The sequence below is a fragment of the Lytechinus variegatus genome, chromosome 19, assembly GCF_018143015.1.
Source record: "Lytechinus variegatus isolate NC3 chromosome 19, Lvar_3.0, whole genome shotgun sequence".
Lineage (NCBI taxonomy): Eukaryota > Metazoa > Echinodermata > Echinoidea > Temnopleuroida > Toxopneustidae > Lytechinus > Lytechinus variegatus.
Genome location: NC_054758.1, coordinates 6,887,958 through 6,914,632, shown reverse-complemented (window position 1 = coordinate 6,914,632; position 26,675 = coordinate 6,887,958). Strand labels below are relative to the sequence as shown.

The 26,675-nt window shown below is 35.7% G+C and overlaps 1 protein-coding gene across 1 annotated transcript; it reads right to left on the bottom strand.

The window, feature by feature from the left end:
- Positions 1-1,851: 1,851 nt before the first annotated feature.
- On the bottom strand, positions 1,852-26,187 carry LOC121405788 (TBC1 domain family member 15-like). Its single transcript, XM_041596740.1, is given in 16 exon segments — positions 1,852-3,022; positions 3,828-3,944; positions 4,417-4,514; positions 5,147-5,246; positions 5,710-5,816; positions 6,418-6,534; positions 6,925-7,019; positions 8,286-8,389; positions 9,003-9,131; positions 10,841-11,035; positions 12,540-12,651; positions 13,530-13,717; positions 13,719-13,768; positions 14,698-14,842; positions 15,506-15,601; positions 26,101-26,187. Coding segments are annotated over 16 exon segments (1,899 nt in total). The 5' UTR covers positions 26,128-26,187; the 3' UTR covers positions 1,852-2,803.
- Positions 26,188-26,675: the final 488 nt, after the last annotated feature.

Below are 26,675 nucleotides of genomic sequence, written 5' to 3'. Positions count from 1 at the left end.
CAAGTGTATATGGTTCAAGAAGTGTTATTCTGATGATGCTGCAACGTAAATATTTTTAAAGTTATATATGTTATGAAATAAATATAACTGTATGTCCTGGAGATTAGAGACCAAGTAGCTTAGAATGAGATATATACACTGAATGATTAAATAACAATTGATATAATTCCAAACAGATTAAGAATCAGGAAGCAGCAATATAGTACCTTTTTCCAAACTGATTCTCTTCAACTTACAGTATACAATTAAAAACAAAAATAAGCCATGACTCTCTCCATTATAATTTTTTTTTTTTGAAGTATATCATACCAAATTTTATCATTTGAAATGACTCTATCTAAAGTGTTATTTTGTGTTTGGGACTGACAACTGCTCCATAACACTCAGTATTACAATAATCATATGAATTTGAATTAAATGTTTTTACATGTATGTTCAATTGAAATGTCTTTTCTAATGTATAACAATAATGTGTGATCATTTTTTCACCAATAAAAAACAAGAAAGTGAGAAGAAATAACATAATGCATAAAAAATGCATTTTCATAATACTTATTGAATTAAATATTTATGAATATTTCAACCAGTATTGATACAAAAAAATATAAAGGTTTTTTTTACAACTGCTAGGAAATAAAAGAGTGTACATGTATATGCATTTTAGCACAAATTTACAAATTTAAAGGCTTTGACAAAAAAATGTTTTCTCGTAACTATTGTTTTTTTACAATATGAATCTAGGTTGAATGTGGTAAGGAAAGATCAATGCTTAACCAAAGTACATTATTGCCACAGCATGACACATGTAGTCAATAATTATATCCCCTATAGCACAAAACCATTATACATCATAACATGTATGTGTTGCATCATTATTATTTCAGCAAGTATACAGTGTATATTTACATCCTACCAAGGAGATATCAGTCTAGGGGGCCGTAACGTTTCATAAAGCTGTACGTAATTTATGAGCAACTTTAAGAACGACTGGTGATCTTTTCTTACTCCCTTAACCATCGCCAAGGAGTATATCATTTACCACAAGAAAGGATCACCAGTCGTTCTTAACTTACAAACAGCTTTATGAAACACCCACCAGACCTGCTAATCTTCTACAAAAAAAAGTATTCTTAGAAGGAAAGAAAGTATTTTTTGACAAAAAAGAGCATTTTTTAAAAATTAGTCTCAACGTAACAATTACTAGTCTGTTGTAGTGAGATCGGTGAAAAAGTCATGTGCAATGACTATTCTTGAAAACTTGATAATTCACCATTTTAAACAAGTGCTCGTAGGCAAGAATTTACTTGTACTTTTCACGCAACAAGTTACTGGCCCGACAGTGATTTTACCGGTCTGGGACCGTTGGACCAGTGCTAGTGTCGCGCGCTGTGTATTATACATATTCCATGATTGGAAATTAGACAAAAAGTAAAAAATCCTACATTTATAGCAAAAAAAGAAGAAAAAATACTCTCAAAAGGGAATGGTTGCTATGTCTGTATCACTCTATCTCCTTGAACACACACACTATTATTTCTACTTCCTATGTGACAGGAAAGATTGAACATAATTTGCTCATTGCTCTATGATTTCAAGATACTTGAAATCCTGATGTTTGGTTTTGAATTGTTCTGCCACCAAGAAAAAAGGGAGCATTTGAGGAAATAAGATAATAAATAATCTAGAACTTGATGATAGATACTCAATATTTACAATGTTATCAGGGCCTCGGGGGTCTCATAAAGAACTGTGATCGTTCTGGGGCCCGTTGCAGAAAGAGTTGCAATCAATTGCAACTCTAAATAATGATGCGCATCTTGATTTTCAACCAATCAACAGCGCGCATTTGGGACTTGCGATTGATTTTTTGACTTGCGATTGATTTTTTGACTTGCGTTTAAACGCAACTCTTTCTGCAACGGACACCAGATCAATCACATCTATGGCTGGCCAGCAACATCTTAAATGCAAATTTGTTCAAAATATTTTCTACATATGATATACTGTATTTTCATATATTTGTCATTCTCTTGCTGATTCAGTGTGATTATCTTTGTTTACTAAGGAGATCGTGTGAATTTCCCAGAGAAAAAAAATATGGTTTGGATGGACTATACAGTTGAGATTGATTGGATCAATTGTAACTCTTTGTAAGACGGGGCCCAGGAATAACCTTCTTCAAGGGTTGCATGATTGTCTATAGCAAACAGAAAAAATACATGTGGGCTAGGGGCTTACTCACCCCAAATGCCCCAGAGAGCCTCTAAAATTCCCAATGGGTCCAATGTAGATGATTATACTACAGGAAAAAAATTATGGCGACCTCAGAAGTAGGCCCAGAATAATTTTTAAAAATGTCCATCTTAACTTTGGAAAGTAACCTTTAACTCTAGTAGGTTCTGAGAGAAGCAGAAAATTGAGACAGATAATTGAGGTTTGCTGTACATCGTGCCTCTAAGAGCACATAAGGGTAGCACATTTGGGTTGCCTAGCATAGCAACAAGATACACAAAGACAATGCCTACAGAAGAATGTTATGGCATGATGGTACCCTTATCGCCAACTGGTAGGAAATCTGCATCAGTTCTTTTTATGTTGAATCGTGGACTAAGTAACTAAAGTCTGCCTTTAATGTAGAGTAAACTCTAATCTTAGCTATTTTAATTAAAGAAAAAGATAATTCATAATTACAAAAAAGCCATACAATCACAATCATTATGACCCTTTACAAGGGAAAAATAAAGACTTTACACCGATTCATTACACACAGTCCCATTCATTCACTTTGGCATTTATCCTTTTTTTATTGTGGGCTGGGGTCACCATCCCCTAATACCTCGATGCTACTGTCGGAACAGTCGGACCTGGCTTCGTCTCCACCGCCGCGATTCCTGTCGGCAAGACCTATGATTTCTCGTATCGTTGAAGGTAGTTCATTGTGGTTGGAGAGCTGCAGGAAGATGCCCTCGGCTTTCTTTAATATGTCATCAACACTGATCCACAGAGCAAGTTCATTGATGTGCTGTGATAGGTAAAAGAAGAAAACAATGAATGGTTAAGAATACATTGTTTCAAGCTATGTTATCAGGCACTCGACTATATCACAAGCCAAACTATAAAACAAATTATTTAGTCGTCAATTAATTTGCCCTAAAGCGAATGTTTTCTATTAAACATCATCAGAATTTGTTTACAAGTATGTTATTGTCACAAACATATAAAGGCAAGTCCATGAAGAACAGTGCATGCCTCATATCCCCTAAATGCTCACCCTTCCTGAAATGAATTGTCTCTCCTTCATATGCAAAAATGCAAACGTGTAACGCTCTAAAATCAATGTGGCTTGAAAAGTGTATGATGAGATATAACAAGTGCAGTGCCTTTGACCTTGGTAATGTGACCTGAAACTAAGGAAGGATGTTAAGTAATACTTGCTAACCCTTACGCCCAAGTTTTATAGACTAGGTTCATATACTTTGTAAGTTATGGTGACATTTCAAAAACTTAACCTTCAGTAAGATGTTGATTCCCCCAACATGGTCTAACTTCATTGACCCTAAATGACCTTTGACCTTCATCATGTGACCTTAAACTCTGGCAGGATGTTCAGTAATACTTGATAACCATTGTGTCAAAGTTTCAAGAACTTTTATGATCACATTTCAAAAACTTAACCTCTTGTAAAGATTTGATGTTGACGATGTCGCCAATGTCGTCGGAAAAGTGGCACCTATAGCCTCGCTCTGCTATGCAGGGTACTAAAAGGTTGGTTAGTTAATGGGATTTCCTACTGAAGTACATAAACTGTCTAAGATAAAAGTGCTGACCTTGAGAATGTCATTGAAGTCATAATCTTCTCTCTCCATGATGTCCTTCTCACCATTGAGGATAGCGACACAAAGCAAGAGATGAAAGTTCTTACACGGTAGCTGGGTCCATATCACCTAAAACAGGAGACATTGCGTAGATCGTTGTAATTCCCTTCAAAACCATGACCGCTGAATTATCATCATTATCATCATCATCAGATGCTGCAGCATTATAACCACAACCAAAATCATTATCACATATCATCATTATCTTCACTATCACCACCATCATTTTCATAATCATTTTTTTCGTCATCATCATCACTGTCGTCATCATCATCACCATCACCACCAACATCAATCATCACCATCATTATCATCATCATCATCATCATCATCATGAGATCATCATTGTCATCATCATCATCATCACCATCACCACCAACATCAATCATCACCATCATCATTATCATCATCATCATCATCATGAGATCATCATTGTCGTCATCATCATTACCATCACCACCAACATCAATCATCATCATCACCATCATCATCTCCATCATCACCATCATCATCATCAATCCTTCCAAAAGCTACAACATACCTCCCATAGCTTCATGATATTCTCGATGGTGAACTCTCTCTTGAAGTGGATGAGTAACCAACGGAAACAGAAATACAGGTTGCTTGATTCCTTGGATTCTGTAACAAAAAAAGGAGAAGAAAATCCTTAGAGCCAAGTTTTAAACATTGGTGATTTAGTACTGTAATTTAGATTCTACCAGTATTCTACCAGGCGAGTATGCTTAGACCAAGGGATAATGAGACGAAGTGTGTTTATCCACGATGGTGTTACGTGTAGACCAAGCCCGGGGGGAAGGGGGGGGGCGAATGCATGCCCTGAAATGGCATAAATTCTATGTTTCAGAGCGTTGCATGAATATGCATGAAATTGGTCACGACATGTCTACGCGATGAAGCAACCAGCGGCTTCCTGATCGCTCTGCAGAGTTTTCGCTGTCGTTGAATGCAGTCAGTGGCAAATTGCCACTTTGCCGCACTGAATATGAGCGAGCACTGTCCCTGGAAACCACAAATTGGAGGGTCACCGGAATGTGAGAAAAATAGGAATTTCTATGGCTTTGTAAATTGGTGATGCTCTGGAACGGAAATTTAGGCTGAAAATGGGGGTCTCGACTGCGGCACACATGTATCATACATTCATACTAAGTGATCCCCTCCCTCTCGGAGACGAAATAAGAATTGCATCATCTGCTAACAGACTATGTTGATGTAAACCAATATTTGTATAAATGTTAGAAGAGTGGACTTACGTAGGTAGCTGTAGAATTTGGGTTCAATGACCTGTAGAAGAGAGTTGAGCTGGATGAGTTGTCGTTTCATTCCTTCTTGCTCCATGTCAAAGTTCATGCACTGCAGGATAGAATAGAATGGTCGTCAGTGTCATTGTCATCACCATCATCAATTATCATCATCATCATCATTCTAATCATCATCATCATCATCATTGTCATTATCATCATCATCGTCGTTATCATCATCATCATCATAATTACAATCATCGCCATCATCATCATCATTGTCATCGTCATCATCATCATTACAGTCATCATCACCATCATCATCGTCATCATCATCATTGTCATCATCATCATCATCATCTCCATCATCATCACGAGCATCAACTTGAATTTTGGTTAACAAAAATTGTGTCAGGGTAGGGGAGGGGGCTGAATAATGGCTGCGTCAATAGTAATCTTGTTTACACAAATGTCAAAGAGCAAAACAAACACTCAACCAAATGTCTTCAGAAAAACAATTCTGTCACTAACAAAAGAGAACAAAATCTAATTTATCAAGAATTTCTCAAACTCACCAACTGAAGGTCATCCATGAGACCGCATAAGCACCAAAAGGCTTCTACTTCATCGTCCATGACAATCAGCATCGGCGACAGAAGGTCACTCATCCCCTGAACATAACCTGACCAAGAAAATAACCATTTTATTTACATGGTCAATGACTCAAAAAGGCTGGGCTGTAATGATAATTGCACTGCCCATGGCATGGCACACTTCACATGGCACATAACATATGGAGACAAAAATCCTTATTGGAGAAAACGAGGGGAAAGAGCAAGTAGCAATGTATACAACTAGCATTAATCATGACTATATTTTAAATACTAAAAAGTTCTCAAATAGTAAGGTTTTAGAAATACAGTATGTATTGTACAAAAAAAAATGGAGAAAATGCATTACTTTTCAAATGAACCAAATAGTCCTTCATATATCTACTTACACATTTGTAAGTCTCTGGAATTTCAACCACAAGGTCAGGGGTTCAAATCCCACCACAGCACTTGCGTCCTTTGGCAAGGTGTTTATCTACATTTGCAACTCTCCACCCACGTGTAGTAAGTGGTTACCCCGTATGAAGGAACTGTTTTAATGTTCAATTGTCCAATCAGGGTTGCCATGCTAAAGCCGGGTAGTAATATGTAGCACTTGGAAATGTTGTATAAAGTGTTTAATAATTGATGCATGATACTATTACTCTTACTTTGAGGATGATTGTTACTCACCAAGGTCAAAGTTGTACATACAGTAAGTCATGAGGATTGAGTACAGGGTGTCAAGATGAGGGTTCGACTCGCCTTCAAAGTATGGATTTACTCTGTCTGTTCGTAGGACATCTTTTTCTGTAGATCAAGTTTAAAAATCTTATTAAAACCTCCAAGCTCTAAATTCTACAATGAAATTTAAAACAAATCTAAAAAATGAAACAGAACATGCAAAACAGAAAATACAGAATTCAAGTGCAAAATTCTACTTTCAAATTCAATCCTAAAATATGAATTAAAATCTCACAATTCAATATTCAATATTTACTGCCAATGCATAACCGATATGAAACGTGCAATCTTATTGATCAATAGGCTGTAGTGCACGTCCTCTTGGCATGATCTGACCAATGTGGTCATGTCTTTTATACTGCATACAACTGGGCATTTAAGAACGACTCTAATTCATACATAATGCTTTCTGAAACACCCCTAAGACAAACAATAAAACACAAATGTTGTCCTCACCAATGATACTCTTTCTGTCTCTCAGCATAGCAAACCTTCTCTCTTGTGCCTCTGTGACGGTCTTCCATTGCGCTTTCATGCAGAAATATTCATCCCTGTTTCAAAAAGATATAATCATAACATTTTTTCGTAACTATTATTTTTTAATTTTCTTTGTAACTGTTTTGCATCATTGATTGATGGATTGATTTCTTGACTGACTGATGAAGATACTTACAATGACAATGATGATTCTGATAATGTTATTCAAGATAATGATAGTGGTGATGATGATTAAGATGATGATAATGAAAATGGTTGAGGAAGATGATGACCATGATGATGATGACTGAAGATACTGATGATGATAAGATTATTGTTGTTGCTACTGTTGGCGACAACGATTGATATGACGATTTCATGTCTAATAACCTCAAACAAAATTTCAACTAGATCATATTTTCACTAAAATATGGTCAAGTCAGTCTATGGCATCATTTCAATGCCTTTACATTACATGTTTTTCCCTTATTTAGCAACTGAAATGAACAAATAAGACAAATTACTATTATAAATAGATAATAATAATATATGAGATTTGTATAGCACACTTTCCATCTTGATTAGAAGTTCAAGGCACGTCAGAGCAGAACAAGAACAAAAGCTATTTACATATGATACATGTCTGAACAATAAGTCAACCTCAAACCTCTGAATTTTGAAAATGAATTAGGGCCATTCAATAAAATATCCAACTTGTACTTCTATTTTTCTTCTACTTCATGAACTTCTCGAGTGATTTGAGAGCATTACTCCATTTCATATGAACTTGAAAACAAAGAAAAATCATTCAGGATACATGCAGGTACCAGAAGTAGGTGGTCAGGCATACATATACATCGTAAGTAATTGCTAATAAACATTTTATGTACCAATTTTAAAGATCTATCTCTAAAGGCGACCGCACACCTAACGATTGGTCTGCGACCCGATTTCAAAACAAAATGTAGTAGAATTTGATGCTAATATTGAGACTTGGAATATCTTACTGTGTAATGTTCTAAATCATTGTAGGAATACCTATGCTCGAATCTGTGACTATGCTATCATCCTTAGAATAAAAGCAAATTCAATATCTAGTCGTAATGACGTCATAGCAGTCGTACGATTGGTTACGATTTGAAACTAATTTGGCCTTTACTCCAAAATAAAGGCTTGCAATCTTTAAAAATGGTTACATTAGTATTCTTTCAATTAATTTTAACTTCAAATAAAATGATATGTTCCATTCAAATTTTCAGAAAATAAGCAAAATGAGATTTGTTCCAAAATCGGATCGTGAACAGTCGTAAGGTGTGCGGTGGCCTTAAGAAATCACTTACTCTTTCTTTCTTCTCAATGATTGTCTTTCTGATCTTGTTGAGTTCCAGGGGTAGTATCTCAGTAAGAACTTCCAGACCTCTTTCCTTAATGATGGTGCTAGACCCTGAAAAAAAGTGTTGTAAAAAAATGGTTCATATCGATTTGACTTTCAGAAATTATGAGCTGTAAGGTCCAAATTGTTGCAAGTGCCTGTTATATGTTGTAAAAATGAAGCCCTGCAAAAAACTTGCATCTGAGAATTGTATTTAAAAAAGTGAATTGCACAAATAATCAGAACACCATCAGAATTCTTTTATATCTACTGCATGTGGTAAGGTTCCTATCAGTCTATCAACTGTGATAAAGATCTAGTAACAAAATTATTTTCAATTACAGACATTTGATTTGCTATAACACCGGGGTGTTGGCTCAGTTGGTAGAGCGTCCGTCTCACAACCGGGAGGTCGGGGGTTCAAACCCTGGCCGCGTCAGACCAAAAGATGTTAAAAGATGGGAGTTGCTGCTACCCTGTTTGGTGTTCAACAATTGAAGGGATAGAGCCTCGTCGGGCCCACAATCAATTGGGCAAAACAATTTTTTGAAGTATTTCAGTTCTGATGTCTATTTCAAACAATAATTTATTTATTTATCATTATCATATTTATCATAAACAATATTACATACAACAATCATCCTGGTATATGAAATTCTAAGGCACTATATTTTGTCCTTCTTACCCCTCTGAATATTCTGCGCAGCACATCATTAACTCTTGTTATCCTTCCCTCCCTATCCTGATACTGGAGCCACTCGGCCTCTGTCATTGGATCTAACCGGTCAACATTGGGCCTCTCTCCAAGTCGGATCTGTATGCATTTAGAATAAAGAGAAATAGAAGTAAGAACACAGCTTTCATGACACATCTCCTTCTGTTCCTTACAAGGAATAAAATACAAGATAGAATGTCAATTTTCCACTTTATATAGCCAATTCCATTGATTTGAACTACATGTATATTGGTCTAAAATAGTATAAATCAACAAACTATACATGGGCTTTCACTAATCCCACCAATTAAAGTCTATGGCCTTGAATGGCCTGTTCACCGGCCTTAAAGGGGAAGTTCACCCTGAAGAAGACTTTGTTGTAAAAATAGGAGAAAAAATAGTAAAAAAATATTGGTGAAGGTTTGAGGAAAATCCGCTAAAGAGTAAGAAAGTTATTAGAGTTCAAATATTTGGATTTGTGACGTCATAAACGAGCAGCTGCCCCATGTGTTATGTAATATAAAAAGCATGAATTTCAAATTTTATATGGTTCCTGATGACTTGATTTTGTTTTCTATTCATGATCGGGTGTGAAATTATTTGTCTATTGATATACAAAAGGTACAGTAAAAGACATTTTCATTTTTCTGAGAAAATGACATTTCATTGACTTTTTACCATTCGCTATGTAGGAATGCTGCTCGCATATGACGTCACAAATCAAATAATTGAAATTCTAATAACTTTTTAATTATTTGACGAATTTTTCTCAAACCTTCGGCAATATTTTTCATTATTTTTTCTGCTATTTTTACAATAAACTTTTTGTTAGGGTGAACTTCCCCTTTAACTCTTCATGCGTTCACCTGTAAACCCCCTGTGTGTTGCATTATTTTAGCAGTGATCCCCTCTACGCAGTATAATACACTCTGTTATCTAGAGTGCCATAACTTTTTATCTGATCATTTTGAAAGAAAATGTTGTGTAGCAAACTTGTAGAGTGTTTCCTGGGCTTTCTTATCGTATATAAATTTATTGGATAAATTATGGAAAAAAGTATAAGAAATTACATTTTCTAAATGCTTTCTCCTAATACTTCCAACAAAATTTAGCCCCCCCCCCCTTTACTTTGGTTCTTGTGTTAGTGGCATGATTTTTATTTATCCACTTGGACTGTTCATTACATAAGCTTTGTATTGATACCAAAATCATGATAATCTGATATAAATAGCCCATAGGCCTATATAGTGGAAAATAAAAGAGAGTAAATTTTGGCCTGGTCAAGGTACTGTACTCCATTAAAGGGTCTCATTCACATTCTTGCCATGAGTCACAGACTCCTAACAATAAACCTGGCCATGGTATTGTTTGTGAGGAGGGTTTTATTGATTTTCTCCTCTCCTTTTTCAATGAACTTCCTGGCTGTGATCAGGATGTATTGATTTTTTGGGGGTTACCACTGATCTCTATACTATAGTATAGAGATCAGTGGGGGTTACTAGTAAAGATACAATTAAGTGGTATGAATATTCATGGTACATCTATAAGCCAAGGCACGCTCTGGGGCATGCAATTGTTCGAAAAACAATGGGACAGGGGACGTCTACGAGAAATGTGTGGTTGTGCAAAAATGCGAACGAAACACGCCTACAGATGTGCAATAATGCGAACGTAATGCATGAAGAGTTAATGCCTCTCTCATTGGTTTTGAATAGCACTTGTGCTTTTTTTTTAGTTGTGCTGTTGTATGAAATGTGCCAAGTGGAAACTTGGCCTTGTCCTGAAGAATCAAAAAGGCTAAATTTTACCTGTGACTGTGAAACAAGACCATATCCTTGCTCGGCCTGCAGATTGACACTAAGCCCTTCCAGGTCAGGCATGAGGTCCGCGTATTCGTCTGAAGGCCGATGGGTGTTGGTGGGCAAGAGGATGGCATCCTTCAGGAAGTTGGTGACCTTTGAGAACCCTCCCATCGTCGCCGAAACGGGGTCCTTCATGAATTGCTGTGATTGAATGGAATTTGGGAATGACATTGTCTCAGAAGGATTAGAGATGGTGGATTAAACCTCAGAGTCGAGTCATTCTGTTACAATTTTTTTTTACCTTTAATTTACATCGTTTTCAGGAAACTAGTTGGTGAAAAAAAATTATGCCGCAAAGATAACATACCTGGGGGCCGTTTCACAAAGCTGATCGCAAGTTAAAAACGACGTTGGCAATTATTTTGATCGTAAGAAATGTTCAACAGCAGTTCTTAAAGTCGCTCCTAACTTACGAACAGCTTTATGAAACACCCACCTGAATAAGTAATTTGAACTCAAATTGATTGCAAGAAGGCATCTAATTACACAACACTATTTAGATGATGAATGGTAGTTAACCCCTTGCCTACTGGAACCAGGTGGCCCCTGTATAGAGCCTAAAGGAATCCCAGAACTCAGTAGTCAACAGATTAATAAATTCAATAAAATGTCTCTACTCTAGAATTTAATCATGCCATTTTACATCATTATAACGTATCAAGGTAGATTAAATTATATCTAGATGCTGTACATGTAAGTTTTGGAATAACCAAAATAAGGAAATGTCTCAAACTACCATTCATAGCAAAGAGAAAGTGAAATATACCCTCTCAAAAACAATAGTACTGGCTGGCTTAACCCTATCTAGGCTGGGGGGGGGGCCTCGGAGGCCCCCCCTCAATAAATCCCGCCATATTTTCGCCGCGCGAAATTTTTTGACCGCGCCACTCGCTGACTTTTTACTTTCAAGTCTTGCGCAACTTTTGAGACCAACTTTGCGTCCTCCGGGTACGTGGTTCCAAAATTACGCAACATTATGTAAGTGCATGTCAGACCGAAAATTGCTCAAAAACGTGATTTCGTGTACAAAGTCAATGCAAATTGTGTTTTCAACCAAAATTCATAAATGTATGATTATTTTTAGTTTTGCTGCTCTAAATGTATTTATTTTATGCTTTTTATGATCTCAGAAGAGTCCCCAACAAATTTCATTGAAAAAACAATGAAAAACAATAGGTCAAAAAACAAAGAAATACATAAGAAATTGCAAAAAACAATAAAATACATAAGAAAATGATTTGATATCGCAATTTTTTTCATGTACACTTGCTAAGAACACCACAAAGAGTTTCTATACCAAAAATTAGTACATTTGGAGCTTTATTTAGGGAGTTAGAGGAAAAAGTATGATTTCGCATACTTATTACGCATAAATTAGCAAACTCACTTAATAGCGACTCGCATGAAAAAAAATACTATACAATCTTGGAGATTATGTCCCAGGCAACCAGCATGCCAATTTTCGGCGCGATCGCGCGGTCGACGGCCGAGATCTTAGGGGGGGCCTGGGAGGCCCCCCCCCGGCCATATGAACTCCCAAAATACCCCGGCCTAGATAGGGTTAAAAATCTGCATTTTAGGTTTTTCATTTACAAGTCGTCTTGCCCTCTATCCAAGGAAAACACAAATTTGATTAAAATCTTACTGAAACTACATGTGATGATGTTTCCCCAAGGATTTGTAGCTCGTTGAAAGAGCGGGAAAGAGCATCTGTGTCGTTGGGAGTGACGATGTACAGTCTTGAGTCATTGGGTGACCTGGACAGATTACAAAAAGGAAAAATTAGTTCTAATGCTGAACAAAATAGACTGTTGTTGGTATAGATTGGCAAGAATTATCTACCAATCCAACCTCATGATTGTAACAATATTGAGACCTTCAAATCTGAAGCAAAGACCCATCTTTTCCAGCCAATTTTTGAAAAATGTGTGACATGTTAGGGAGCCGGCACCTTTGATTTTTTATTAAAATAAATGGTGCTATACATAATATGGTGTTCACCATCATCAAGATGGTTAAGTGAAGTGACTACTAAAAATCCCCACACCAACAACCATTGAAATGGTTATAAACTGAGAAAAAAATTGAGGGTTAAGAATGTATAGAAAAATTGAGGGAAGGGAAGGAAAATTGAAATAAAATTGTTTAAACTTGAAAAATATCAATAGGAATCAGTACTAACAGGTTCATGTGCCACATCATATACTTGATCAAAAACAGCAAGTTACATACTTTTTAATTGTTATCTCTGAAAATCTGTTAACAATCTATCTATCTACTCTATCTATCTATATCTATCTATCTATCCATCCATCCATCCATCTTTTCCATTTTTTTTTCTTTCTTTCTTTCTTTCTACCCTTCCTTCTTTATCTATCCATCTTACCATCCATTAAACCATCTTTATTTTTGTATCTGTTCTTTTTAGTCAAATAACCTGCCCTGAGATTTCCCAGAATGTTTAAACAGAGAATTACAATACTCTGCGAATTATTATTTCTAACATAATTCCGCCCATTGGGCTTTGTCAACTTATGACAAATTAATATTGCGTTAATATGAAAACAAATAATCCCAGGAACACCCTAACTTTAAAACCAATATCTATCTTCAAACACCACAACATAAGACTTACTTTGTGAGCATGACATATTTTTCAATGACATGGACAAAGGCCGAGCTGCCGCCATCATGGAAGTGAAGCGGTGGCATTGCAACATTGTCCTTGAGGATAAAAACGAGATAAGACCAGCCAAGATTCTGCTTGGAGCGACGGATGGTCTTCACGTCCGAGAGAGAAAAACTCATGGCGTACTTGTTCCTTTCTTGGGGCGGAGGCACCGGTAGTGGGCGGGTTTACAACAACGTTGTCCTCTGCACAATGGAAAGATAAGTACAGCTTAAGTATTATTTCTTTACATTATCATGATTTCATATATCACTTTCATACAAATCAAAGCGAATACAGAAAAACTTTACTTTGTAGACCCTTTTCCATACAACCGGTACTTTGTTGCCTAAACTGTGCAAAAAAAATTATTGGAGTCTAATTTAGCCCCAAAATATGCGAACAGGCATTTATGGAAAATTATCAGATATAGTTTATTGTCCATGACAGATAAAGAGTTAATGAGCCAGTCTCCATTTTACCGAACAGCATAGTTATATGATACCATAACATTAGATGACCATCTGGGAAATTCAAACATGATGACAGTCTAACAATCTCATTGATACTGCGAAACATCCAAGCATGACCTATCCAATAAGGTGCTGTGTTGTATCATGTACATTTTCACCATACCCAACTGGAAATCTAAATGTGATATTGAGTCAGACTAAAATCATTTTCGAAACACCCCATCCCCCACCCCCTCCTCCCCTGGACCCCGTAACACATAGCTTGGACTGATCGTTATTGATCACACAATAATTGATTTAATCAATTGGAGAAAACCAACACCACAATAAATAGCTAAGCTTTATTCTATTTGGACCTGGGGGCCCGTAACACAAAGCTTAGCAATGACCATAGAAACACTTGTCTATAACTGCTGATTCCATTGACTACAATACACAACCAATCATGAAAATCAAGCGTATGATTAATCACCAACCTTTGTGTTATGGCCCGTGGGGAGTGCTCCATCAACATTTTTGTCCGACAAGTTGTCAGATCTGATAACTTCACTTGATTTTGATAGGTTGAGGATCACTCTTACTATGGCAACTGTCAGATAAAATGGGACTTTTCAGATTAATGTCCGACAAGTCTTTTCATGAAATGCTCCCCTTAGACTAACCTGATGCTTGATTGTCCCTCTGGTAGGTGACAGTATTGATCATGGTCCAGTCCTGGTCCTGCTGCGGGAGACTAAATCCACCCTCATGGATCGGAACCCATTCCACATACTCCCCTCGCTTCTGTAAGAGCATATGGGTGCCATCCTGGCATAGATTAGAATACATTGGAACTGGACACTTGTTAAATACTTGGTACAAGCATGCACGGAGCAAGTTCTTGACAGATTCTAACATTCCAACAATCTCAGGCGTCAAACACTCAATGGCAATGAAAATCAACATGGACATTCATTACCAACAAAACTATCATATTTCATAAATCACATCTTTTCTTCAAAAGCTCAGAAGAAAGATTTAAAAGTTTTTAAAAATTCAAATATTTATTCGACCTGAATAGGCCTCTTGTTTCATTTGCTCTTTCTGAGCAAATGTAATTGAAAAGGGTTGTTTCAAACTTTTTACGTAATTCACTTCTTTATTCAAGGCAATTATAGCTAGAGGCCCTGTTAATCCTTCCATGCAAGCCTTGTGACTTGCTGGTGACTATTTTCGCTTCCCGCAGGTTGCCCGCATTGACAGTATCTCACACGCAGTTACCCGCAGAAGCGCACGCAAGTCTGATTTGTGTGCAGAAAATGTTTGAACATGCTCAAAACCTTTTCTTGATTCTTGATTTGATTGCCCACAACTCAACCACAAGGCTTGAGTGGAAGGATGTGATCGAGCCTTAATGGCCATACTTTTCGCTGTAGCCTATAGTGAAGAGTAATCACATCTTCATTGGGATATATTTTGTATTTTGTTCACCTTTTTCACCAGTTGCACTCTTCCTTCTAGCAACACATCGTCTTCTGCTTCGCCGTGTGTAGTGTGGATAAACACACCACTCTGCTGGAAAACAACCTACAATTAAAGAAAGAGAAATTTGGCTTTACCAAAAGGAAATAAATTTGTTACAGGGCATCTAAGCCAACCATCGTGGAATATATTTCCAAACTATTGGAATATTTCTGGTATTCTATTTTTGAGCCATCCAATATAATATAAATATTCATGCTCTTTGAGGCTGCGACCTCGCATGCGATGTTTTGAAATCGGCCGTGTGAGGAATTACATACTGGCCAAAATCACCAATTTTGAGGATGACCGGAGGATGGACACGGAATGAAATAAGGGCCAAGAGTAAGAAATTAAGCTTTTATTTATTGTTGTCTTTTAAAAAATATTTTTTACAATAAATGTACATTTCTTTTCCCAACCTTTGCCACCCAGGGTGTATATTCGAATGAGTTCACTGTCTTGATGTTCGGGTAGGAGGAGCGTAGTGTAGCGGTACTTAAGTGGAGTGGAGCCTGCACGAACATCACTTGTCTTGAGGCAGGATCAACCAGGGAAGTGGGAGTTGCATGACAGCCGAAGTCACTGCTCTTCCCCCTTTTAAGTTTATTTTTTTTCCTGTTTTGGTGTGTTTCACTTTCAGGCCAAAATGAAATAATAATCTTTCTTTTGGTTCAGTTATTTTTATATATTTTCATGAAATAAGACTAAGACAAAAATAAATGAGCTCCGTCGGGGGGGGGGGGGCATGTTAATATTAAAGGGAAAGTTCACCCTGACAAAAAGTTTATTGTAAAAATAGCAGAAAAAATAATGAAAATATTGCTGAAGGTTTGAGAAAAATTCATCAAATAATTAAAAAGTTATTAGAATTTCAATGATTTGATTTGTGACTTCATATGCGAGCAGCATTCCTACATAGTGAATGGAAAAAAAATCAATGAAATGTCATTTTCTCAGAAAATTGAAAATGGTTTTCACTGTACCTTTTGTATATCAATAGACAAATCATTTCACACCCGATCATGAATAGAAAACAAAATTAAGTCACCAGGAACCATACAAAATTTGAAATTCATGCATTTTATATTACATAACACATGGGGCAGCTGCTCGTTTATGACGTCACAAATCCAAAACTTTGAACTGTAATAACTTTCTTACTCTTTAACGGATTTTCCTCAAACCTTCACCAATATTTTTATAATTTTTTCTGCTATTTTTCCAACAAACTTACAAAGTTTTCTTCAGGGCGAACTTCCCCTTTTAACGCCCTAATAATGCCAGTGGCTGCACCATAGCGAGCCGTCTGTGTACGAGGAGATATAAAAAAAATGAAAATGTTGACATCTCGGCGCTAATGCAGTTTCGCACCGGTCGATTACTAGCACACCTAATCACCAATACTTGTTCCCAAATGTCATGACAAGTCTCTCACTCAGTCACATTTTGATGTCAATATATCCACCACTTTTCAAAATATTGTGATCGGGAATGGCTGTATTTCGGCTTCGATCTCAACGTCGTTGATCAACACGGCGTAGACATCGCTTCGCGGATCGCTTGGATTCACCGTGCATTCACCGTAATGTTGATATGAACTGAAGTTAGCAACCTAATCTGCGAAAATGTGGCGAACAAACTGCCAGCATGCCGCATGCGAATCTATGTTCGCATGATTTGGTTGCTAACTTCAGTTCATATCAACATTACGGTGCACGGTGAATCCAAGCGATCCGCGAAGCGATGTCTACGCCGTGTCGATCAACGACGTTGAGATCGAAAGCCGAAATACAGCCATTCCCGATCACGATATTTTGAAAAATGGTGGACAGTAGGGGAGTTGAGAAGTTTTGAAAAACGTGAAAATAAGCACGCACGTGCTTATATGCACGTTTTCGTTCCTGCCAGTCCTTCCAAAAACGTTATTATAAGCACGTTTTGACCAGTTTTTTGGCTTTAGCAGCCAGGCCTTTCAAAAGCCAAAATTTTGAGTGACACCATCAGAAAGAGCAGGAAAAATTACATCATATACCACTTTATAAAAAAAAATCACCGTCTATTTTTCCTACAACAGCTGATTGAAGCAACTACAACGATCGATTCCAAATTTTACCGTCGCTACGTCACTTGTCCCTTGGGCTTCCAGCAAACGTTCTTATATGCAGGTTTCCACATCCAGGGAAGTTCTGCCTCGAGTGTCTGATTTGTTTTATTACATGTATTAGGATAAGGATTAGTGGACATTTTTAGAGAGGGTGTCTATAAAATTCCCAGAGGAGACTTGCTCCTGGCGTGCACCATTAATATGTCACATGAATATTTTCTACTCTTGGTGGCAGGTGGCTGTAGAAATATACATTTACTGCTCAAGAATATGGATACATGTACATGTAATTGCTGTGTGTTCAATAGTCTATCACAATGTGTGTTGTACAGTATGTATTTACTGAGTCGCAAGTACCTTTGCCCTTCCTTTATATATTTTTCAACTCGCCCAAATGAAGTCAATCAAAATTGTGGTATGCACCCCCCACCCCCAAAAAAGAAGGTCACTGCAGAGGCAATTCTTTCGAACAGAAGAGTGACGTTAAATTGCTGTCTTGTAGAAAAGGGAATTATGTACAGTATTTGTTATCCAGGGAAGGGGGTTATGGGGTGGCACGGTGGTGTATAGGCTTGCAGTTCACTTCAGCAGACAATAGGAAAATGTCCCCAAATGTGTTGAATTCCCCCCCCCCCCAGGCGCAGGCTTCAAGAGGGGGGGGGGGGATAGGAGGTGACTGAAGTTTTTAAAAAATATGTCTTGTTATCACTATCAACGATATCGTTTAGTTTACCCCCCCCCCCGCAGGTAAATGCTGGATCCGCCATTTTTGTGACCATTCCTCAAAGTAAGCATGGTACTCATTTTGCAATAAGACTTGTTCATTATTGGTCATCAGAGCATGTCTTGAAATTATTCGTATTTGTCAGAGACATAAAATTGATTTCATATACCTTGCGGAATAAACTGCTGCAATCGCTGAAGAAATAAAAATCACGCAAGTTTGAGAACGGTGCAAAAATGGCAAGAAGATGAGACAGAATTCATTAACATGATGGAAAGATGATTAATAATTTATCAGAATAAAAATGAATTATTTCTGATGAGTTTATTATATTTCTTCAAAGGGCGCAGTTCTCTCTAACGCATCAGAATAATTTTAAAACATGTTCCGATTGATTCTTAATTAATCCGTGATTTTGGCAGCTTTCTTTGAATAACTTACAGGGTTTTTTTTAAATAGAAAATATTTCTCTTTTTCGGGCCACCAAAAAAAAAAATGATTTGGTGGCTCGAACGGGCCACCGATAAAAAAAAGTTAGTGCCGAGCCTTGATCTGATTATTATAAAAGGTAGAGCAGAATTATCTCACATAAAGGGATCATCAAATCGCAATTATATGAAATGAAATGAAAGCTTGAATGTACTCTTTATTTGTCAGTATCAAAGCAACAATTTCTATAAAGATATTATTAAAAAAATACATGTCAACAGATGAATCATTTCACTTATTTCTTTGGAATGAAGGACAAAAATGTATCACTGTAATATACTCCACTGCAGGCTCATAAAGCCATCTTCATGTAGGTAAACAGTAGGTCCAACATTGATTATCATATGACTTGTCCAACGGCAACAAGAACACTAATAACATTGAGTAACAGTGAATAGTTTCATTTTGTTGATTATTATCTCCTTCAAGTTGTTTATTCAGATAGATTTGTCCATCTTTCATTGCAAGTCTTCAACCATAACTGAATAAAGTCAAGCTAAAATATAGGCCAATAGATGAAGTAAGTCAAACATGACAAAATGAAGGCCTACAACATTTCAAAGTATTACATGTGAAAAAAGAAATGAAATGAAACACCCTGAGGAAATATTCTAATCAAACACAAAGTCATTTATAAATGACAAAACGTTGTCAAACTATCCAACTATGTTTGTGAAGCTAGAGAGAAGGGCATCACTGTTCCGAAATTGGATAGATTCAGTTCGAAGTAGTCAATCTAAGTTCAACATGATAACAGTAACTGAAAATGCCATTTTCTTTGAATGATTAGCGACACACATAATGACCGGAATCTGGTATTAAAAGAGTGATTGAAAGCGTACAGGAGTCGAGCATTCATGGAAAATGAAATAAGAGTAAAGATATTACATAGTTAAATCATTGTCAATGATAAGAGTAATTGTTGATGAAGGAATAAGGATACTCAACTGGAATAGACAGACACATGAGGTGTCATAGGTGTGTGGAGCCTATAACTTATAAGGGCAAGTCCACCCCAATGAAAAGAGAGAAATCAATCAAGCACTTTTCTTATTAAAAGTTTCATCAAAATCGAATGCCACAAAAGGAAAGTTGTGATAATTCAAAGTTTTGAACAGTTATATGCACATCCTGTTATATGCACATCCAGTTCCATGAATATGCACATCCTGGTCAGTATGCAAATGAGGGTACTGATAAGGTCACCCAGTCACCACTTGCTACTTCTTTTGTATTTTATTACAAGAAATACGAAGTATCTTAATTTTTTTCTACATTAGCCCCTCCCCCTTAGGCCTAATTATATCCCAAAGTAATTAGGCCCTACATGTATATATATGGAAAGTATGATGGGCAATTCCAATCGATTGATTAAAGAAAAGTAAAATAGATTAAGGCTTAGCAGGAAATCTGATTTTTAACAAGTACATTCATATCTTTGCAGCCCCGCGAGCTTTTCATTGTCGGATAGGGTAATGCGTTTGGGGTGAGGGATTAGTTCAGAACAAGCCTGCAAAGCAGTTGTAGAACTATGGATGAGTACAGAAAAATTAACAGCAGGTTTTCTGACATTCCTTTCCCCCCATTATTTAGTTCAACTTTGTTGAGAGAGATTTTACTGTTGCTTTATTTTGTGGTAATCACAAACATTATTTGGAACTATTTTAGCGAGGCTTGTTGGGACTTTTTTTTCTTATGATAATTTCATTTCATACACTGTTATCACTAACACGTTTACTGTAATTTTTTTTATTGTTACTATTTTTGTGACTGCGATGACTTGACCTTTTGCTTGATATTCATGTATCAATGTTAAAGGGCAAGTCCATCCCAACAAGAAGTTGATTTGAATAAAAAGAGAAAATTCTAAAACGCAAAGTACTGAAAATTTCATCAAAATCGGATGTAGAATAAGTAAGTTATGACATTTTAAAGTTTCACTTATTTTCACAAAAACAATTATTGGAACATCCTGGTGGGTATGCAAATGGGGGGACTGATGGTCATCCACTCGCTATTTCTTTTGTATTTTAATATATGAAATATCTCAATTCTATATTAAATTTTTAAAAAGGTTTGATTCCTCTCTGAACATGTGGGGGAACACATTTCCGCAACATATTGCGATTCGATAAAGAGCTTCGCTATTGGAAAAACTGAGAAAAAAATCAATATTTCATATAATAAAATACAAAAGAAATAGAGTGGACGATGTCATCGGTTCATACTGACCAGGATGTGCATATAATTGTTTTGTGAAATCAAGCGAAAGTTTAAAATGTCATTACTTTCTTATTTTACATCCAATTTCGATCAAATTTTCAACGTTATGCTTGTTGAATTTTTATCTTTTATTCAAATCAAGTTTTTGTTGGGGTGGACATGCCCTTTCAGCAGCTGACGGATATTTGATTCATCTAAATGATGCATATTCTATTGTTTTAATAAAACAAATATTATTTCAAAATTTGCATCAATTAATTTCATCACATTCAGTACTCTCTCATATTGACTATCACAGGGTTGATACTTAAAGGACAAGTCCACTCCAACAAAAAGTTGATTTGAATGAAAAGAGAAAAAGTCCAACAAACATAACACTTAAATTTCATCAAAATCGGGTGTAGAATAAGAAAGTTGTGACATTTTAAACTTTCGCTTAATTTCATATAACATTTATATTCACATCCTGGTGTTTATGCAAATGAGGAGACTGATGATGTCATCCACTCACTATTTATTTTGTATTGTATGAAATATGAAATATTCTAATTTTTTCCTCATTGCCAAGTGAAACAACAATTACATGTAATTCCTCCCTGAACATGTTGAAATATCATTGTTTACATGTAATACTGTATGGTTCATTCAAGTTGGTCCTTACTGTCAAATCTGTAAAAAATGAAATATTGTATAATATTCAAACAATAAAAAAAAATAGTGAGTGAGGGACGCCATCGACTATCTCATTTGCATGTCACTCAGTTGTGTACATGTATTAGGGCAGGTCCAAGCTATTTGACTTGTGACGTACGGGACATTTTATAGAGACTTTAAAATTGTGTAACATAAGAAATAAATGCACAACAGCGAATCTTTTATGAATTTTGGTAGGCCAGTCATGCCCTCTTTATTCATGAAAAAAAATTAGTGATCTACAATTCCATTAACGATGTAATATTTTAATTAATATGCACTGTGACGTACGGGACCAGACGAAAGTTGATTTTTTTTTTAAAAAAGAGGACTCGAGCCAATATGATTCTGTTGCGGACAACATACAGCCTGTGAATTGGAATAAGCTGGAAATCTCTCTTTATCATGTTTTCATCTTGTATCTTATCAGGTTTCATTAGCCATGAATGAAACGATGGAACTCATTGGTGTTATTATGTAATAGCTCAAAATATAAACAACCGCGCTGTGACGTACGGGACATGTTTCGTATGGGACATTTGTCCATGTGTAAAACGAATGGGGAAAGTGAAATTTCATCAAAATTTATAATTAACTTAATGCAACCAAAGTAAGTTAATTTTTACATGGATTATCATGATTTATATATATTTCTTTGATAGCACACACTGAAACAAAACATAGCAAACACTTTGCATCCTTATAAATATTATGAAAGATGTCTTTCAAATAATTCCATACATGTATGTGTTAAACAAATGGGGAAATTGAAATTTCATCAAAATTTACAATTAACTGGATGTAAACCAAAGTAAGTAAGTTTTACATGGATTATTATGAGTTATATATTATTCTATTATAGTATATGATTAAACAAAACATAAAAACTTTTATAACCTTATAATTATAAAAGATTTAATTAATAACATGACTAATTAATACTAATTAATGTTATTATTACAAATTGTCACTTTATTATCAGCCTTTTACCAATATTCAACCACTGATATAATATTATTTATCTCAATTTACATTATCTTTGCTCCTTATTAAAAAATAACCCTAATTAAAATTACATAGAAATTCCATGGTGTGTCCCGTACGTCACACATTTGTCCCGTACGTCACAAACTTAATTACATGTAGATGATAATTAAACGTGAAATTAATTCAGTAAATTCACTTTAATTTTTGGATGTATAGTACATGTAATATAAATTAGAATTCTCCAAAGTTTGAAGATAACTGTTCAACTTTTTCTTAATTAGAATCTAAAAAACATATGCTAAATCGTGACGTACGGGACACTGCCTGTTGGACACCAGATAATTAACTTAATTAGTTTTCAAAATCATTTTTCTCAAATGTTTGCATGAACTTAGCACAACAAGTCCCAACATAAATATTTTCAAATATATAATTTGCTTATCTATCTGCAGATCAAAAAATGTGATGTCCCGTACGTCACGCTAATTAATGATTTCTTGGAATCGTGACCTTGGCATCCATTAACTTTACGTTTCCAGAAGAAAAAAATATAGGGGAAAAAAACTTCAGAGTATAAGCTTTAAAATAATATGCTAGATTTAGGCAAAGATTTAATTTTGGCTTCAGAGGGGACAAAAGCTTGGACCTGCCCATATCAGTGTTTTGTGAAAAATAATCGGAACTTAAAAATGTCATAGCTTTCTCACTTTACATGTACATCAAATTTTGATGAAATTTTCCATGTTATGCTAGTTTGATTTTTCTCTATTTACTCAAATCAACATTTATCTGGGGTGGACTAGACCTTTAACTTGTAAATAAATGATTTTATTTTTATTGAAATTTTTTTGGTGAACTTTTTCTTGTTATCTCTTGTTTTTACACAATACTTCATGTCACTTTGTCTTCCAGTGTTTATTCATAAAAAATTATATTTACAAAGTAAACATGCGGGATAGGCATACAAAATCATACTAAAATGGTCTTGAAATAATGATGGATTCAATTACAATTAGGTACAAATCATACAATAAATATCAGGTACATATTCAACATATGTAGATCAATAGTCACACCCATTCAATAAAAGTCTTACAATAACAACCTGCATATGATCGACAGTTTATTGGAATCCAATCACACTCTTACAACATTCAAGTTCTGTCATCAATACATTATTACTACACTCCAAATTGTAAACAATCAATTCACAGTGCAACTGAGGTAATTGGAGATTCTGTTTTTTTCCGACAAACATGCCGTTTGAACGTTTTACCATAGAGCTATTACAGATAGCTCTATGGTTTTACACACCCTTGTTTACACACAACATGCTCATGTACACCTTACACCCTAAAAAATAAAATAACATTATTTTGCAAATGTATGAGTCGCACATTCCCGGTGCTTCAAAATTCAGGAGCTATCAACCAAAGCATGGAAGTAAAGGCAACTTCTGACTTTCTTTCTATATTACAATTTCTCATTCCTTCGTGAACAGGTGGGGAATCTTTATCTGCAACATCCTCCGATTAAAAAAAGAGCTTCCGTATACTGACAAAAATGCATCATTTGAAATATTCTTTATTTCATATAATAAAATACCAAAGAAATAGTGTATGGGTGGCGTCATCGGTTCATAATCATAATGACCAGGATGTGCATTTATAACTGTTCTGTAAAATTAAGCGAAACTTTATAATGTCATAACTTTCATATTTCAAATCCGATTTTGATGTTCAGAGTTATGTGTGGTTTTATTTTTTTATTCACATTATGGTTACATTGAGTACTTCACACTGAAAGAATGGAGAGGGGCTGGGAATGAATGAAAAGATGTGGAGGTACTGAGAGATCATGATGAGACAGAAACAGAAATATGGGGAATAAAGTAGCAAGACAGACATCGAGGTATATCAAACAAGGAATATAGGTACATGAAAACACATGCATTTCAACCCACTTCAAACACATAAATTCTGACAACATGAATTGAATGTACATGTTTGTGTGTATATATATATATATATATATGTATATATATATATATATATGTATATATATATATATTATAATATATATATATATATTATATATATATATTATATATATATATAATGCTTTTTACCTTTAATAGGAGATAAAGAAAATATACATTTTGACATTGCTTTCAAGCATACATGTATATTATCCACAGTATACGAAATTCAACAATTAAGGATAAGAAAACAACTGAATACATAATATTGTTCACATCAAATACATGCAAATAAATTCTACAGAATGTATAATTTTAAACAGTCTGATAATTTTCTTAGAACAAAATTTAAACAATCTGAATAGAGATTTTCTCATAAAACAGTGAAAGGTGAAAGAACTTTAAGATCCCACACACACAAAAAAAAAACATTATGCCGAACTGCCTAGACATACTAAACAGAATAATGAACATTTTATTTCCACATGCCACCTCGACCAAACCAAAAGTAGAAAATATTCAAGTGACATATTGATTTAGGGGCATGCCAAGAGCAAGCGCAAGTCTCCTTTGGGAATTTTATAGACACCCTCTCTAACCTTATCCTAATAAAACAAATCAGACACTCGAGGCAGAACTTCCCTGGATGTGGAAACCTGCATATAAGAACGTTTGCTGGAAGCCCAAGGGACAAGTGACGTAGCAACGGTAAAATTTGGAATCGATCGTTGTAGTTGCTTCAATCAGCTGTTGTAGGAAAAATAGACGGTGAATTTTTTTTATAAAGTGGTATACGATGTAATTTTTCCTGCTCTTTCTGATGGTGTCAATCAAATTTTTGGCTTTCGAAAAGCCTGGCTGCTAAAGCCTAAAAACTGGCCCAAACGTGCTTATAATAACGTTTTTGGAAGGACTGGCAGGAAAGAAAACGTGCATATAAGCACGTGCGTGCTTATTTTCACGTTTTTCAAAACTTCTCAACTCCCCTACTGGTGGATATATTGACATCGAAATGTGACTGAGAGACTTGTCATGACATTTGGGAACAAATATTTGTGATGAGGTATGCTGGTAACCGGCCGGTGCGAAACTGCATTAGCGCCGACATCTCCTCAAAACAGACAGCTGCCAGCTGTCTAACTTAGTATAGGCCTAACTTTTTTTTAGTCTGACGAGGACGGACGACGGATGGATCTATGCTCTCCGCTCCATCAAAAAAATAAACGTGTGGGACTGTACGAGATATTTTCTGAAAAAGAACAAGGACATTTTAATACTTTACCTCCAATATAAGCTTTCTTTTTGGACGAGGCATGCTTTACAGTTGATAAATCTGGACGGTGAAGAATATTATAAACACTTACCTCTGACACAAAGTCAGTATTTGCCATTATATCAGGTGACTATCTGTTATCAGCTGCTAAAGATGACGTGCGCTTGATTTTAAGGATTATGACGTCATATCCCAAAACAAAAACAAATGCAAGATCTTTCGATCATCATCGTCATCGTCAGCTGCAATATGATCATCATTATCACTGTTGTTATTATTATTAATAAGAAGTCAATTAGAATGAATGCACTTACTTCGTACTTTTATGGGAGGGGGGCAGGCTAGGGGAGGGGTATGGAACTGCCCATGTTGAATTAAGAGTGCCCCATATGTGAAACAATTTGCCCCCCGGTTAATTGCCACAGGAAAAAAAAATCAAGTTTATTTAGGCAAAAATGTCGGAGAAATACAATATCTAAACAATAAAAATAATACATAAAAAAAGAATCTATATCATAGCGGGGCCATGGAATGCGGACAGTAGGGGAAATCTGGTGACCATTTTATATCGTGTCATGTCAGCCATTCAGTGATCGTTGGGATCGAGATTTTCTCTCATCGAATCATACCTGAACAGCGGCTTTAAATAATTGTGAATCGCTTTGA